This window comes from Saccoglossus kowalevskii, chromosome 6 (genome assembly GCF_978046115.1).
Source record: "Saccoglossus kowalevskii chromosome 6, keSacKowa6.1, whole genome shotgun sequence".
NCBI lineage: Eukaryota > Metazoa > Hemichordata > Enteropneusta > Harrimaniidae > Saccoglossus > Saccoglossus kowalevskii.
Genome location: NC_140646.1, coordinates 24,048,964 through 24,066,835, shown reverse-complemented (window position 1 = coordinate 24,066,835; position 17,872 = coordinate 24,048,964). Strand labels below are relative to the sequence as shown.

The 17,872-nt window shown below is 36.6% G+C and overlaps 2 protein-coding genes across 2 annotated transcripts in view; both read right to left on the bottom strand.

Moving 5' to 3' along the window:
• Window positions 1–279: 279 nt before the first annotated feature.
• LOC144352612 (putative L-type amino acid transporter 1-like protein MLAS) lies at window positions 280–861 on the bottom strand. Its single transcript, XM_078009545.1, has one exon. It carries the CDS (start codon window positions 859–861, stop codon window positions 280–282), a length of 582 nt encoding a protein of 193 aa, XP_077865671.1.
• A 9,695-nt stretch (window positions 862–10,556) lies between these two features.
• LOC100377778 (rhophilin-2-like) overlaps window positions 10,557–17,872 on the bottom strand; it is a 37,086-nt gene continuing 29,770 nt past the window's right edge. Inside the window, exons 6-14 of the mRNA XM_006816883.3 lie at window positions 17,265–17,373; window positions 16,636–16,785; window positions 16,448–16,543; window positions 16,057–16,213; window positions 15,419–15,538; window positions 14,973–15,167; window positions 14,500–14,576; window positions 14,124–14,270; window positions 10,557–13,867 (exon numbers count right to left, since the gene is read on the bottom strand). Coding sequence (XP_006816946.1) covers window positions 13,469–13,867; window positions 14,124–14,270; window positions 14,500–14,576; window positions 14,973–15,167; window positions 15,419–15,538; window positions 16,057–16,213; window positions 16,448–16,543; window positions 16,636–16,785; window positions 17,265–17,373 — 1,450 coding nt within the window. The 3' untranslated portion in view covers window positions 10,557–13,468. The remainder of the gene's footprint in view (window positions 13,868–14,123; window positions 14,271–14,499; window positions 14,577–14,972; window positions 15,168–15,418; window positions 15,539–16,056; window positions 16,214–16,447; window positions 16,544–16,635; window positions 16,786–17,264; window positions 17,374–17,872) is intronic.

The window sequence follows — 17,872 nt, the reverse complement described above, 5'->3', positions numbered from 1 at the left end:
ATACCACGCTGAAGCGTTTGGTAATAAGCACCAAATAGTGACCCCCTATCTAAATACACAAAAAGCACGTAGACAAAGAGTGTACTCGCAGATTCACACCTACCCCGTAAATACATAAATAAATGCAATATTCAAACTAACTCTAAAACAAAGACGAATAAAGCCATTTCTGGAGCAAGACTGACGATTTAAATGTACATCATTGTTTGTAATAACTTTTTTATATGTAAAAACATAGATGGCCAATAAACTTACCATATGGAATGAAAATTATTTTAATTAAACATACTTGTACTTACAAAGACAAATTGCTGCAAGTAAGGCGACAGCTTCTTCCGGTGGTGAACATCCTTCTTGCGGGAAAAAGGGTTGCAAGAAATAGGTGGCGAATACGATGGCAACGATGGCTTGAGACGTTGGCCTTATGATAATTAGCGTTATCCAAAGTAGGAGAAATGCAGGTAGTTCACCGAAGGCTTCCAAAATGTATGCGTAATCTCCACCCGACTTTGTGATCGATGTCCCCAACTCCGCGTAGCAAAGCGCCCCTACCATGGAGAATAGTCCGCAGCCCGCCCACACTATGATCGACAGGCCGACGGAGCCGGTAAACTTGACCACGCCAACGGGTGAGATAAATATACCCGACCCGATAATTGTACCGATGATGATGTTGCAGCCGCTCATCAAACTTATCTGAGGTTTCATTGTTAATTGTTCGCAACTCTCAGATTCAGTATTCCCACCTTCGCCCACGGGTGCATGACCGTTCGATGTGGCCACATCGACAGGATCGTAGATGTTTTTACCACCCATCGCCCGTTTACTCAGAGAGGAATTGACGTCTGTGTCTTTAACCATATCGAGCTAGAAAAAGTCAACTTACTTATAAATCCGAAAGTGTGAAGTTTGCCGAAAACAAGCAAATAGCGATAGCACTCGGCTCTATAGCAGACAAGCACGGATAGCAAGTGTAGGTCCGAACTCGCTGACAGAGGACCACGAACCTTGCTCCGTTGTCGCTGGATCCACAATGAATATGACACTGACCTATCCGAACGTAGTCCACATATCTGCCCATTGTTTAGTAGGTAATTAGGCATGCAAATTGATAGAAACGATAGAAGCGTGACCCGGTACGTTAGTGGCGAACATCCCGTACAAGCTAATATTAACGTTGTCTATTAAATAAAGTGACGGTCGCCGTTTGATAATGATGCGGGCAGTATGGCCAATGTCTTCCAAACAAACGCACATACAAGATACTATCTGAAGTTTCAGTAATCGCCCCAACGTATGAATCCAGTATGAAGTGTCACCAACAGATCTGCAGTATAAAACAAATAATAATCAATTTTAATAAGTGTTATTTGGGTATGTAAGGGATTGGTTTGGTTGGGGTGGGGTTTTAATAACCGCGACCATGGAGGTAGAAATCTCTTTTCTACCTCCATGCCGCGACGGAGCTAAAATGCACGTTTTATGTCAGTATACCGTGTGATTGTTTTGTAGCTGTGAATAATTCTTGCGACGCGTGCCATGTATATGCTTGGGATAAAATTAGTAACAGTGAAAACAAAGCGACATCTAGAAAATTTTAGAAGATCCAATGTTTGCGTCCAATCATGAACGAGTCTCTTCATTCATCAAAATCGCGTGCCCAGTTCACACATTTCACATTCACGTGTTTATAGACACAATCGGACACCACACCACACCACACCACACCACACCACACCACACCACACAACATGGTATCTGGGACTTTTCTCCTACGCGTTTTGCGAAAGAAGCAATGGAATGTTTTATAACATACAAGTATGAGTTTATGCGGCAAATATTATATTAGTTTTAAATTAGCATATTTATTTATTTGCACTAACAACAACTGCTATACAAGTAGGTCGGACGCCATTTTAAATCAAAATGAACGTTATTTAAGTGCCTAACTACCACCAAATGTGGTACGAATCGTTGCTTTCAATCGCCCTCATCTGTTTTGTTAACCACCATTAGCCATCGGGCCTTTAGCAATACTCTGGGTATCTTACATCTAAATTATCGGAGATCAGATCAGTTTTTGTTGTCTTGATAAGGTTAATTAAAAATGTCTAAAAAAATACCCCATGAATTCAGATATCAACTTGTCTACTACACCATGATTGCTAACAAACAGAAACACGAGCCTTGCTTTTATTCCTCGGATCATGGAACTATAAACCCCATAGTTCCATGCTCGGATCAAGTTTTCCCACATGTGTGACATTATTACCGCCCCGACCGTGTCCATTGTGCCGTTATTACCCGTGCCATTAATTCCTGTCATTTGACCTGAGTGTGCCATTTATTTTCTAAAATCTTACCCCGCAAGCAATCAGAACAAACGGTTCGTGTCGATCTCAATTTTATAACTTTATTGTTTGAGTGTCATGTTATTTATTCACTGCCCATGTAGTGTGTTTACACGCCACGAACAACTCTGTTGCTTGGCTGCTATCAGGCAATGAATGTGAGAAATAGATTAGAGTCCAACTTGATCGTCTGTTACCCCAGAATGTAATCGAAATCGTTTGCACAGGCAATGACATGATGAAACATGCGGGCATAATTCATTGTTTTATTGTACATTTGCTATTCATTGTCATCATACAATATACTTGCATAAATTGAGATACATTTGTATTATTAATAAAACTCTGAACAGAACGTCAGTGTTCTGATCAAGTAGCCATATTATGTTTTTCAACTCTCAACTTATCGATTATTTGAATAACCGCATATATTTTGGTGTGAAAAATCCGGTAAGCAATATTTGATGAGAACATTTTTTACAAAACAGTACGTTGCAGGTACGCCGCTTTTATATGTATTTTACTAATAACGTGTACGTTGCAGGGTCGGTTCAGTTGTATTTATCTAATAATAACTCGTACATTGCAAGCAGGCTTAATTATGTTACAATTAAATAATTGGAAATACGCCGTGCTTGTACGTGTCAAAACTAAATAAATAACTGTAAGAACTCAATTAATAAGATATATAACATGTATGAGGCCAGAACTACCGTGGCAAAAACTTCTGGCGAATGGTTGCCGAAATTCCGGTGGCTGACACTTCCGCCCACCAATGTTCTTATCCATCAGTAACTACGGAGATGATAAATTTGATGTTGACCATGCAGAAAGCGATATTGAATAAGCATAAGTAGTAGAATTTTCACAGATTATTAAGGTGTATTTCTGTCCTTTATGTACTTTTTCAATCGAGCAATAATAGGATCATGAAAAATGTTATAATAATATACATACATATAAACGTGTTGGAACATGAAGCTAATCTCTTGACGTTTTAGTTCTGTGGCGGAACCAATTGGCATACTAGTATTCCGACTGCTATTAAATATGATAAACCACAGTCCCTCAACAAGGAATGTGGATAAACTGAAATACAGTTGATTATGTTACCCCACATTGCCAAGACGCCAATGCACTTACAATTCTTTTCGGGAATGGTCGCTGGTGTCACTTCCACCGTAATTAAAGGGCGGTGGTCGTCGCGCTGTGCATGTGCGACATTTGTGTTGATAAACATTGATTCTCCCACAATCAAATGCGCTCTTCTAATGGAAATCACGAGTATGTGTTTTGACCAAGGCGCAACGTACACTATAATTAGCGCCGGTGACTCTTTCGAGACTTTCCAATCACCGAAGAAATTACATAGTTAAAGCTTAGTAACGCCCCACTTTGTACTCGTTGAGTTCAATATCTCGCGCATGCGTGGCGCGACGACCGCCGCCATTTAAACTCCACCATTTTAAAACCCCTTTACGTAGGCGTAACGTGTTTAAATTTTATTTTTCTCTTACGATGACGCAACTTACACCAGCATAACAAAACAAAACAAAAACACATGTGAACACGGTAATTCGGAAATAGTCACTACACCCATTGTGGTTGCTGCTAAGGGACGTTACTCTGCTCTGCACTGTGTTGTCACGTTTTTTTTTATTTGTCGGGGAGGTACATTGAATTGTTGTTTTCTAGACATGTTTCAGACCAATGCGCGGTAGAAAATGGCACTGTGTAAATGGCCTAGGCGGTAATAATTACCTGTGTCATTTTCAGTTAAACTATACCAAACCCAATTGCCGATGCACTTACAATCCTCTTCGGGAATGGTCGCTGGTGTTACCTCCACCATAATTAAAGGGCGGTGGTCGTCGCACCGCGCATCGTATTTGCGTCTTTACATTATAATTTTTTTTCTGGCTATGCAGTTACTACCCTGCAACTATAGTGTTTACAGGCATGTTTTTAATATCAATTCCAATCGTTTTTAAACTATAGAATAGCGGACTCTCAGCCTCTAATGAGATCTCGCGTGATTCAGGTTCGAAGGTTCAAAATCATGTGACAAAGTTCAATGTCGTGTCGTTAATGGTAGGGAAACCTGCCTTTTACCAACGTTTTTTACTATTTATTTGTAAATTTATAATTTATCCTCTATCAGGGGGAAATTCTTCTCCACGGGGTTCTCCACACTTGTCAGGGGGGAAACTCGTCTCGTCTCTCTATCTCGTCCCCTTGAGGTACGGGATCGGGAAAGTCACTTTAACTTTACAGTCAAATAAGGCACACACAACGAAATACGTTTCAACTCTCGTCTTAGTCGATCTTTTGGAGCACTCTATAAGACACAGCGCCCTGGGGAAAAGTCCCCACGACTCTCACAAGGCTGAACCAAGACTCGCCCAAGACTGGACTGCCTCAAGGCTCGCCCCTGGACTGGACTCTCGACTGCGTCTGTCGTGGAGTATTCGCCAAGACCAACTCAAACTCTCTTTATTCATTTTCAAAACTCTAACCAATTACAAAACAGTAAAAGACTCTAGGGCGTAACCTTCAATCATAAAGCCAATCACACTAAGTACTGAATACGTACATTAATAACTATGAATATAAACTGTCAGAATGGCGACGATTATTTCGTAATTAGTTCCAAATCACTGAGCCAAGTTCCGTCCAAAACTTCTAATAGGCCTGAACGATGACAGACATAACACAGCAATTCGCTAATAATCAGCTAATTAAGTCGGTTAACAGATACGCAAAAACAAATTCATGACACTGCGATGAACTGCTAAAAGTTCCAGAGTTAAGAAACATAATATGGCTACGTGGTCAGAATAATAACGTCCAGTTTAGAGTTTACACGGCTAAACACTAACGTTTGTACAATATTTGAACGGACATGTATACGTCGTTCCATGGAGTTAGTAGGTTCGAGCCGAGAGTGTCTAAATTTAACAATTTTTTTGTTGAAATAAATATGAAATAAACGCGTTCTATATATGAATAGTTTTTTATAATACGTGAAAAGCACAATACACTTAACAATAAAGATACACAATCATGGAGGTACCGTTTCACATGATATACAGGTTGTACGGTCTATAGTCTGCACTTTCTTTCAGAAGATTGGGAAAAAATAGCAAACTGAAAATTGACTCAAATTTTATCTGCAGGCTCCAAATTAGAGTTCGTTTCAGCAATATTGAAGAATATACAAGACAAAATAGGTGTGAAAGTCTGGTGGTGAAAGGGTAAAACATTAATGAACGAACATAGCTCGAAGGTGTAAGCCATTTCAACTACGATACATGTGCAGCAATAATTGCATCTTTTGTGTTACGAAATGTACTACTTCAAAAATATTTCAAAAAACCGAAGGATATGCGCCAGTGAAATAAGGTGTGTCCCATTTGATTGAGATCAAGGGGGTGCACAGGGTGGTTTGAGGGGCAGCAGCTTTCAATCGGACTTTTATGAACAAAATCTTGCCACGATGGGTTTTGTATATAGTTTTGAAATGAGTTGCACCTTGGTTAATCGGAAACAATTCACATTATATCTTTCCCTCCCAGCGACATAATGGACTGGCCCACCAAAGACGAAAACATGATATAGACAACACTGCATCTATCCACCACTTTTATTTATAAACAGATTCCATTATATTTTATATTTATCACAGTAACCAATAATCGATGCGTAGACAATCAACAGGTTGTGTATACATGTAATATTTCGAACATAATGCACAAATGAATATCACATCAGACCACGTGGACACTATGGTCTATTGTGAAATAATAAACTAAAATTATTAGCTTTATTTGCGCTATAATAACGTAAAGTATCCCACTGACAAGACGTGATTGTCTCAGTCTATGGGATTATCTGTTTTTGAACACGTGTAACCGTGGCGAGTAAATGCTAAACATGCTTATGCCGAGTTGATGTACCGGTATATGTTTATACACACTACATTTTTTTTCCGAGTCGACCTAGTGAGTAATAATATTATGGTCTTTAGCTAAAACGAGACCCGCTTCTGGGGAAAAAAACACCACAAACAGAAAAGTCAGAGTAAGCACTATTTAATCAGTCGTATCGGGCCCCTAATCTCAAATTAACGCGGAAAGCTTCAAGTGAACGAAAATGTCTAAAAACAAACAAACATGGTTTCAACCATAGAACGCATAATAAGTATTGCAGGTTCTATTGTGCAATTGCAAAAATAATAACCGGTACAATCATGTAAATATTTACCGCGGACGTTTTGTTCAGTCATAATATTTACCAGTTAATATCATGGAAGGTAATAGGCAGTAGAACTACCTTCCATGGTTTTTATCCATAGCACAAACAGTTTATAAATGCAGGGGTGGAGCTAATCAAAAATCGTGACGTATAGGCCAGTCATTCTTTTACATGAAGGTGGACGGAAATAATACGATTTAGTAGTCTAGAAATATATGTAGAAATAAATTACTTCATTTTACTAATTATACGAAATGTAATTTTTCTTATTTCAATAGAAATAAAAGACCACTGAACAATGTTGCGGGTAATTTGATATTAAGGGGGTGGCGATGATTAGATAGGGAACTAATCAAATTTAATCTGACTTCAATGAATATAACACCATCACAATGAACGTTTCGTACAGTTAGAAAATAAATTATATTTTCATTGATTAAAACAAACAAAAAATCACCCTTCTCAGGATTTAAAATGCTCACCCCTATCGACGTAGTGGATTGGCCCACCAGGAGCAGACGACACAATGTAAATTTTTTTCTAATTTCAAAATAAAATTCCATTATATTTATTACTAGATGTATGAATGTCATATTTTATTTGTCTGTTTGAATATAACGCCATAGTCACGACAATTACGTAATGTAAACATTTACGAAATTATAAACTAAAACAATATCATAATAAGCATAATACAATCATATATAGCTCAATGACTGAATTTTGAACACGTACAGCCGTCACACGGCATTAATTCCATTGTTTGAAAACAAAATATCGATGTTAGTATTTTGTGTCAGCTAAAATATTGTATTGACAGTTGTACTTGCATGAGTAGATCGAGGGGGGGTAATAGTATTATACACACCTCATTGAATTGTTTGTTCCAGTCGATGTATTTCCGTTGTGGAAAAACACCACAGACAGATGGAATGCATTATTTGATTCTATTACGACACCCTTACTTATGTATAATTTAAACAACGTGGAAACAAAAAAAAAACTTTCAAAACATAATCCATTTTCAACAAAATCAAAAAAAATAATAATAATTGGAGTCAGTATTACTATGCACTGTCAGTACGAACACACAACGCTGTATATACTAGATTAGTGTTTGATCATGGCAGGCCGGAACTGTTATAAACAGTCACTTGAGGTTTTAAAATTAATTAAATGGTCAGTACTGTTTATTATTAATTTTCCACGATTTTAAAAGCTATTTCTCTCTAAAAAATGAAACTCTACCGCTGTGAAATCGACGCAACATTCACTTCAACCATAGGCTGAAAAGCTCCATGCATTCTTCCACGATCCATTTTATGAAACTCCTTCAACTAGTGCTGTGAACAAAGGGTTGTGTTCAGGCTTGGAGGTAAAAAAATGATCTTTGTTTACGTCCTTGTTTTAGGAAACTCATAAAACTCTAAGTCGTGACATAGTAAACATGCGACCAGCCAATCGCTGCATCCGTTTGCGCGATCACGTGATTACTAGGTGATCTCACGGTTAAAGCATTGCGAAATTGCCACTAATGAATATAACTAGTAAACAATCTATTTATAAAATTTCTGTAATATATGTTTATGATGTCTACTTTAAACATGCAAGTTGTTGATTCTAAATAATACTGTAACGTCGTGTGAACTGACAGTGTGTAACGGGATGCCAGTACGTAATTGTAACACTAGGTTTGAATTCAGAATTGGTGATGGAAATGAAGAAAAAATAATAATAAATAGTACTGATTTGATTTTATTAATTTGATGTTAGACCTCAAGTGATTGTTCGGGTGCGTGGTAAATTGGCACAAGAAATGATGACACTAAATACAATGGCACAGGTAAAATGGCACACTGGCTTGTACAAGTTCAGTAGTGTCCAGACAACAAAGCCCCCTGTACCACCGACTGCAGATTTCCCGAAATAATACGATTATTTCGTTGCCGTCTGTTTTTGTTCTATAATTCAATGTTTAACGGGCGGCAGTCATAGTATGGGACTCATAGCTACGTATACAACGCGTGTAAAATACATTGTTTATTTACATGAAATTCGAACACGCGCTGAGCGACGGCCACCGCCCTTTAACGTTCGTGTCAGTTGAATTCAAGAGGGCGCTATTACACCAATGAAGGCCAAAGCAAACATTCAAATAAAATTCACATATGAAGGACACCTTGGTAACATAAATGTTCAGTACATTATCCCAAGCAACTAAACCTGAACGGAACTAGCTCGTGAATTTCCATGGTCGAAAACAATGCTAATATTCCTTATTGACAGGATTGTTATGTACCTGAAGTCGGATGTTGGAGTTCATTCAATATCCTGTATAGACAGTGAAGGATTATCATTCTGGAGTTAAAAATATGAAATATGGATGATATTTTTTAATATTGTTGTTCGATACACTCCATACTGTAGACCAAATCGGATTATGATTTACGATAAACTAAAAATGCTGCGTTTGCAAAGACACACAAAAGTATTCGCTAGACGAAAATGAAATGATTGTTATTCTAAGTACCAAAAACAACCAGTGCGCATGCGTATTAAAGAATTTCAATGTTTAATCATAGACCCTCTAAAAAGGGTCTATGGTTTAATCGAACGACAATAGTGTTTTCATTTCATGATAAGTCGTAGTCCAATGTTATTCATCACGTGACCACGTAACATAAAACAACAATACTGAAAATCAATTCTTCTCCAATAATAACATGCCATGCATCAAATCTGTCTACCAACACCCACCATACATGCTTAAACAATCTGAACTGAACGAATTGAACACGTGTGTATCAATGATCGACTCCTCAGTCAGGGTGACAGGAAGATTTGTTGAGAACAATTGTGAGCTGCGTATTGAGAGAGGAAAAAATACTAGCAAGATGTTGTTCAAGAAAAAGAAAACTGTTCAGATAAGCCACCATGAAAAGTAAATTTGCACTTCTCACATTCTACCCCATGGTTTATAATAGTTAATAATTAATCATTTGAAATACACAGGCGCAAAAATCGAACTTTTTATGGATAAAAATACTAATATAGTGTACATATGTGATGGTGTAGTGTGAAGTAGGCATGCAATGACACTGATCTAATCATGGACCTCATAAGGTCGATGGATAAATCAATGCCACTTCACGGAAATCCATGAAACAATTGTTATTTTCAGACCTGGGATTGAGCGAGCGAGGTCGGATACACGTATTCACCGCCAATAAAGAATGTCCTTCAATTGACTTCGCTGATGGTCACGTTACTGCAAAATACTAATTTAGAGTTTGCAGTAGAAAGGGAAGGGTTGGTTTTTCATATGATCAGTCGTAAGACCGTCATTGATGTGTTTTTTTACTCGTATTTTTCCCCCGTAAAATTCACTCTCAGAGATGGAACAAATCGTATATTATATCAGTGGGTACAACATACATGGCACATAACTTGTTGTAAGCTTTTAAAAACAACCACGGTGATCTAATAACTACAGTCCACCAACCCTTTAGGTACCTGTACAATGACATATCACATGACGCAGCTTTCCTATAAATAGCGCCCTCAATTGATGCAATGCTTCTGTAACATCAAAATGACGTGTATGGGTGAAGGCAAATCGACCACTGTGTTTGGTTGTTCGTCATATAAAAAGCATAATTACTCAAAACATATTCATTGATAAACGTCAACAGATCAAAACGATATCGACACTTTGATCGACCTTCGCGTCACCCATTCGCACTATGCCACCACAGGGAGCCCAGGAACTATAATCAACTGTAATACGCAGTCTCTATGAGCGGGGGAGACTGCGTATTACAGTTGATTATAGTTCCTGGGCTCCCTGTGATGCCACTAGAAGGCACCATTTATAGGGCAGGTGCCACACGACAACAAACTTGGTGAACTGTACACGAATTGAGAATGGCACATCTACATTGATACACAGTCTATAGTTATTCACTGTACTTTATTGAATACAAACGTGGGTTCTTGTCAATGGTAGCAGGTATTCACTGGAAACAGAAAAGTGCAACAATACATTTGCACAATTACAATTCTCATAAAAAATAAACTAGTAATACAATAATGCTGATGTTGATGACTATTTTATAGACTAAACAAATAAGAATACACACCAATGCTTGAAAAAACAAACACCAGTATATCAAAAACAAGCAACTGCCAATAAACAGTGCTACTCGCAGAGAAAACCCGAGTACAATGTTTTATAAAAGTTGCACTATTTAGTTACGCATATCATAGCCCAGGTAAATTAGCATATTTTTGCAGCGATAATGTTTTAGCAAATCATAGCAAAATCAGCGATTACACTTCAGTTTGAGAAAGTCTGAAGAAAACTACAATTTGATTCACTTGGAAAATTAGTATTTTGTGCCATTTTTCGGAGCTGCAAAACAGTTTGAAAACTCATGTGTAAATCAAAAATTAAATACCATGAAAATCAAAGAGTTAAAATAAAAGCCTTATTTTAAGATTTTGCGATATAAGGAATTTACAAGTAATGAGAAACATTTTCCCTGGTTGTTGAACCAAGCTGTGAATGAGTATAATCACTCAACAAGGTAAAGAACAGCTGTTGACAGCACTGCATAAAACATTAATTGTACAAATATGAAGACGCATTATAACGATAAAATAAACAGAATTAGGTTCCCCAACACTACTGTTAACAAGTGACAATTGTTGTCATGATTGGCTCAAACCTTTTTTTGTACTTTGATTGAGAGAAACTGAATGAAATGTAAGCAAGTCAAGACAGAGGTGTGGGTTGGGAGTACTGAGTTCTCTGTCATGTCACAAGCAGTATACTACATCAGACCTCGGGATAATATAAAATGAAAATAAAACCTGAAAATATAATGCACACTGTCATACTAGTACATGTATTACTTGAAAAAACCTTGCTTAACTGTTTAAACTGAAAATCGACTGAACCAGAACACCTGAGCTGAACCCCATTATTCCCATTATAGTTTTGTGATTTAACTAGGAGGTTCACATTGAGCAATTTAACAAAATAACCTAGTACAGTCAGTATAATACTAACTGAGCATTCAAAGCTACATATAGTAATATAAATAATATGTTAATCAAATTCAACATAAGAACAATATTTCATTGGATTGTAAAAATGAAATCAATATGAAAAATAAATATCCTGCAGCACATGCAGGAAATTGAATTCTGTACATGAAATGGTTAGATTTTACAATACTTTTACACAGTTAACTGAAATTGGTGCCAATCTATTACTATGTCGCCACCCAGTGGCAACACAAATGAATACTTTTGTTTTTTTCTAAGATGACAGAAGTTCAGCAAAGTTTGATGCCGAGAAACAATAGTAAAATGGAAAACGTACAATACAAAAATCAATGGCAGAATAATTTTTCCTGCCTGTATGTAACCAAATGCAAAGTCATTTGAGGAGAACACAGTGTCAAAGTGTTCAAATTGCATCGCATGTAGATAGATAAAGCTCTTCTTAAATTCCATGGAAACCAGCCTCAACTAAAACAATAATAAAACATTATCAAATATTTTTGAGCAATTTTTTTCTTGACTCAAGAGTTGACAGGGAATATATTACATAATAAAAATACAAGTCGTTCATTTGTCTTCCCACTATATACATATATTATCTTGAAAACCCTTGGTATCCAAGCTTGACAATGATTACTTTGTTATGATAGTTCATCACAATATGGACAATCCAACCAGCAATATATTTTTTTTATCTAATAAAATTTATTATTTACTGCCAGAGTTTGCCAGGCAAAATTCATGATACCTATTTTATTTTTTACACATTATATGGAACATTAAAGTAAGACTTATTCTGATCATAGAGATACCCTTCGAATAAATACCGCAAGTAAATGTTGTACCAAAGGATGGAATCCAGCACTTGGGTCTGGTGAAGACTGACATGACATAGGAAGAAGGTGTTGGAAGAGTTGCAAATTGATGACAAAAATTTTGTTTTTTGGAAACAAAATTGTAATTAGATAGATGGATAGATAGATATATGTGTTTATGGAGATAGTCCCCACCCTTAATCTAGTCTCAAAAATTTTTGTTTTTTGTTGTGTGATCTGTTACAAATTTTTATAGGACAAAAAGGTAGGTTGGTAGGAATACTTTTATTTTTGTGTTCATCTGGGGAGTGGTTCAAAAGTTTGTCTTTTTTTTTACAAAATGTGTTGTTATTATGCCTTGAAGAAATGAGACAAACTGTAAGTACACAGGGGATAAAACCACATATCTTTCAGCGAAAGGGTTAGGTTACCATTCTACATTATTTGGAAACGCATGAAAAAAACGGGGCTAATCAACCAGTACATACGTGTACTGGAATACAAATGACACCCCTTCTCTATCTAGAAATTTATACCAGGTAAGTAATTATATACATACATTTACCGGTACCTTCTTTAACAAAAATATTACAAAACTTTTGAAATCACTGAAACTTTTGTCATTTTCTTTAAATTAAATTTTACAAAACAAATGAGTAGTACTGAAGGTCAAATAAATATAAACTGACAATGAAAAAGTAGATGTAGTTCACAAAAAGGATAATTTCACCCTATTTAAGAATACTCCAAGGTAAGAAGACTGACTTATAAATATTGAGTGAAGAAAATTACAAATGGAATAGATGGTTACCAGCAACTATGCTAAATACCAATGTTAATGGAAAGTTCACTGTGGATACGGGAATATAAAATTAAATAAAAATACATTCTAGTTCAATATGACATTGTAAGATAGGCTAGCCACAACAGGGTTTACCCTGATCAATGTATGTTCAAACCCTTCCCAACAGTCAATGTATTTTACCACAATGCTGCTTCTTTCTTCCCGAGTATGCCAACCCCGCTTTTTCTTTTCTCCTTTTTCTCTTTCTTTCCCTCTAGCCCTTTCCGACTGTCAATGGAATCGCGCATTCCCATTCGATAATGTACGTCTGATTTTGTCTGACCCATCATTGGGGAGTTTCTTGCACTTATAACATTTCCATTCGGTGCAATTGACTGGTGGTCATGTCGACCTGATGTTCTTAATCGCCTTTCATCCTGGGGGTGGAGGAAGTCACGTCCTTGTGGTGTGACAACGCTTATCGATAACTGACCATGGCTTTCCATTATATGTTTCACCACATCGTCATGTTTTGCCCACTTCACATCTTTCTCACCAATCTTGACAATGAAATCGCCTTCTTTGATCCCGCTTCTCTGCAAATTGAAACATAAAATAAAATACAGGAAACAGCACAAAAAATAATTGCTAATTCTGTACTTTTTGTAGAGCCTCACAAAGCTGTATGATTGAATATTCTTGAGTGACAGAATTTCAAAATAGTGACTTATACTCGTAGAGTATTCATGGAGTAATAAAAGAATGTAGACATCTCTCATTTCTGTGCTCATTGATCCCCAGATAAGAGTACCTACTACAATACTGACTACCAACGATTTGACATAAACTCACCTGAGCAGCCCCGTCTTCGTCTAAACTCGCTACAATAACAGGTGAATCCCCTCGTACTGTGAATCCAAATCCGTTTTCAGTCCTCTCCATTTCTACCTTTCTGGGGGCACTCCACCTGTGTTTTGCAGAAAAAATCGCCAGAGGACCCTGTGAAATAGATTCACAGAACCAATTATGTTACACATATGTTAGAGATGTGCACACTCAGTGTCAATATATTGCCAATGACCAACAATTTTGTAGTTTTGCACACATGGAGGAGAATACTGACAATAATGATGCCAATGACACTGGAAGGAGCAAAATGCCACCTGTTTTTGATAGAAATGATTGGATGACAGATCTAACAAATGGAGACCATACTGCATATACTCACCAGTCTATGGAATATGTCCATAACTTTGACTTGACTGAAGTCAGGAAGTACACATTCAGCTTTTTGCGATGTAATTGCTGAGAAAAAATGAAATACATGTAATATGTATCAGACCTTAAGTATCTTTTTCTTAAGTATCTTTAACATGTTTTTTTTTTATTTTACCTCAATCAAAATGATACAAAATCACTTTCATAACTTGCTTCAGTGCTTTTAAGAGAATTATTTATCACTTGCCGGTCAAAAGGCAGAAACATTTTCAGGTATACAGAAATATACACACAAATTTTACAAATTCCTACAAGTTAGAGTAGCTTTAGGTAGACAGTAAATCACTTTAAATCAGCAGAGACGAATTTTCACCAACTCTGAGTTAGCACAAAGTGCAACATTTCACTTAAGACAGGGGAGTCACAGTTCCCAAATTTTATCTTGGCAGACATGGTGTCATGAAGGGTTTAAAAGCAATTCACCTTGGACGTCAGGAACCACAACAACATCATAGAACTCATCTTCCTCGTCTATCTCTGAATACCGAGACATTGCCCTCTCATGTGACAGTCGTAGGATACCGCCTAAAGTGTCAATTTTCCGGAGCATTTTGCTCATTCTGTGCAGCCTCATAGTTTCTTCATGTGTCATCAATGAAGCGTGTAAATGTGCTTTTGCTGAAAAATAAGATTCAGTATAAATATGAAATAAAATTCTATGAAGAGATAAATTACAAACCAAATCAAGTTACAAAAAATATTTCAAAGCTGGAAGCAAAAAACGATCACCAATATTTGCTGAAAACCATTGAAAATTGAACATTTAGTGTACATTACCCGCAATACATGCTTAATCTGATCATTGAACATTTCACATGATAATCCACCCCCTTGATATCAGAGTGCAACTTTGAGGACTATTTACTTACCCAACCTTTTGCTGTCATCGAAATTCTTTGGTATTTGCATGGGAAGATTTTCATCCGTCTTATCTGTTTTCACATGGAGTTTAGGAAACATAGCTTCCAACACAACCTGCTCACTATTATCTGTGTAAAAAGCAGACACACCACAAAGACTTGGTTACTATGAACACTGCTATTATTATAATCAGATGATCTAAAGCTAATTGTCTGCTTACTCCTTGTTTACGCAGATAAGTCGCAACGTACAGCGTGCCGTAATTTTGCAGGGGATTTTCATCCTACCATAATTAAGAAATGCGAATTCCAAATATGGAATTATGCGCCTAAGCGTCTACTAATACTAAAAACAAACATGGCTGCCACCAGAGACACCAGAGTCTGACTCCACACAGAGAAGTTCGCTGATTCTGTTCTAAACATTTTGAATTTCGGCATTCCCATGGTGTATCCTTGGAAGGAAAAGATGTATAATAATAAGGTTATTATAAAAATACCTCACAGTATGCACTCAGACAGTACGCCGCACATCGACCTCCACTTTGCGTCAATACTCCAGTTGTACTGTCTTCGTGCATACCTTGAGGTACTCTCGTAATAACCTTATAATAACGAGATGCATAAAATTAGTGAATAAAACTAACCTTTCCGACAAAGTAATCCAACTCCAACGTAGAAATGTGACATAGCCTTGTAATGTTCTGATTTAACTAAAGCTAATGAAATCCATGAGTACGGTACATAGTCTTTTACTGTATCTGCGTTCATCGCACGATGTACTGTACCATAAGCTTTTGAAACCTAAAATTGTGAAAATAAAAACATAATTATTTTAATTTTAAGAAAACCAACTAATGCAACAGTGATTTTAGATATTTAGATAATTTTAGACTATGCTTGGATGAATGAAATACAGTCATAACATGAACAGCACCACCAAGTGTTGAACACATCAAATACTTTTGTTCATTCGACAACATCTTTCAATTTACCTATTTCTTTGAAAGGAATGACAAATACACTTATTTCACTTACTGCTGATGCTTCCTGTGCAACTTCTAAATAATTTTTCACAGACATTTCAATTCCTCCAATGGTTCTTTTTTCAAAGACGCATTCTTGAACCTGAGCCTACATTGGGTGAAAGCAGAGGAAATGTCAAGTCCATGAAAATAAAAAAATGATAGGCAAGAATCAATATTCAAGAAGACAAAAAAACTCACCAGCATTAAATGCACTAGCATATTGAGTACGGCATTACTCATGTCCATACTGGGTGCATGACTGAAATTATCGCTTAAGTAACGGAATGCACCAGCAGCCTTCTGGAAATTTTCTATAGCTTTCTCTATTCCTTCTTTATGACTTCGGTCCTGTGGATAGTATGAAGAAAAAAGTTAAGATTGTGGCACTAAAATATGGTTATCCGCATAAAGTTTGTGGAATAATAAAACAAAACCTGCATTTCCTGACCTGGCCTTTTAAAAACGTTGTACCGCAGGTATTGCTCAATAAATGTGAACTAGAAATTACGTTGCAGTAAAGTGTAGTTAAAGAGGGAGTAAGTGTTTGTGTTTTTATGCCAAGGTGTTCAATCCCATAATGCAACACAACATCTTTGATGTCAATATTTTCATGATGTTTATGATTTGAAACCTAAATCAACTTTTCATTTGTACTGACAATTAACCTTTAAACAACTGAACTGCAAGGCAAATCACTATACACGTATAATAACACACTATAATGAACCGTACACACACAATAACGCATTATAACGATGTGCGATTCGCTTTATAATATTTAACCATTCCTACCATCCTCAGTTTTTTCATATTGAAGTACACTGTACCTGTTTAGCTCCTATTTGTGTGTAAAGTGCTCCAATATTAAACAAAGCACTGCCTTTTTCAAAGGCTACTGTCCTCTGTGCAGATGGTACACCTGTCAACGAGTCATACCTAAAAGTAAAAGCACAGTCAAATTACAGGAGGAATTGTTATCTCAAATCCAGTACATCTCATTAGGAAAGAGAGAGTGCACAGTTTTGGGATGTAACTAGAATTAACATAGCACAACTATTACAACCTTGCTTATTATGACTCTAGAATAAATAAATACAAATTGTTTGGATTATTATAAGACAATTTAAGTGGATTTTCACCAATACCTTGGAAAATATACATTGAACACGTATCAAAATCAAACTTGGCAAGATGCCCAAACTGGTTAATATAATATGTAAGTGTGCACGAGATATTGTAAAACCAACAATATGTAATTAGTAAAATTAGTAACAAGTAGAAACTATAAAAAGCTACAATTTCTTGATACTTTGCTGAGCAATAATTAAATCGAATAAATGATAGTGATCAAAATAAAAAAAAAAAAAAAGATGGGGTACATGAGGTTGTTTCCATGGAAACAGTGGCTGACTTTTCTATAGAGCCAAGTCCTACT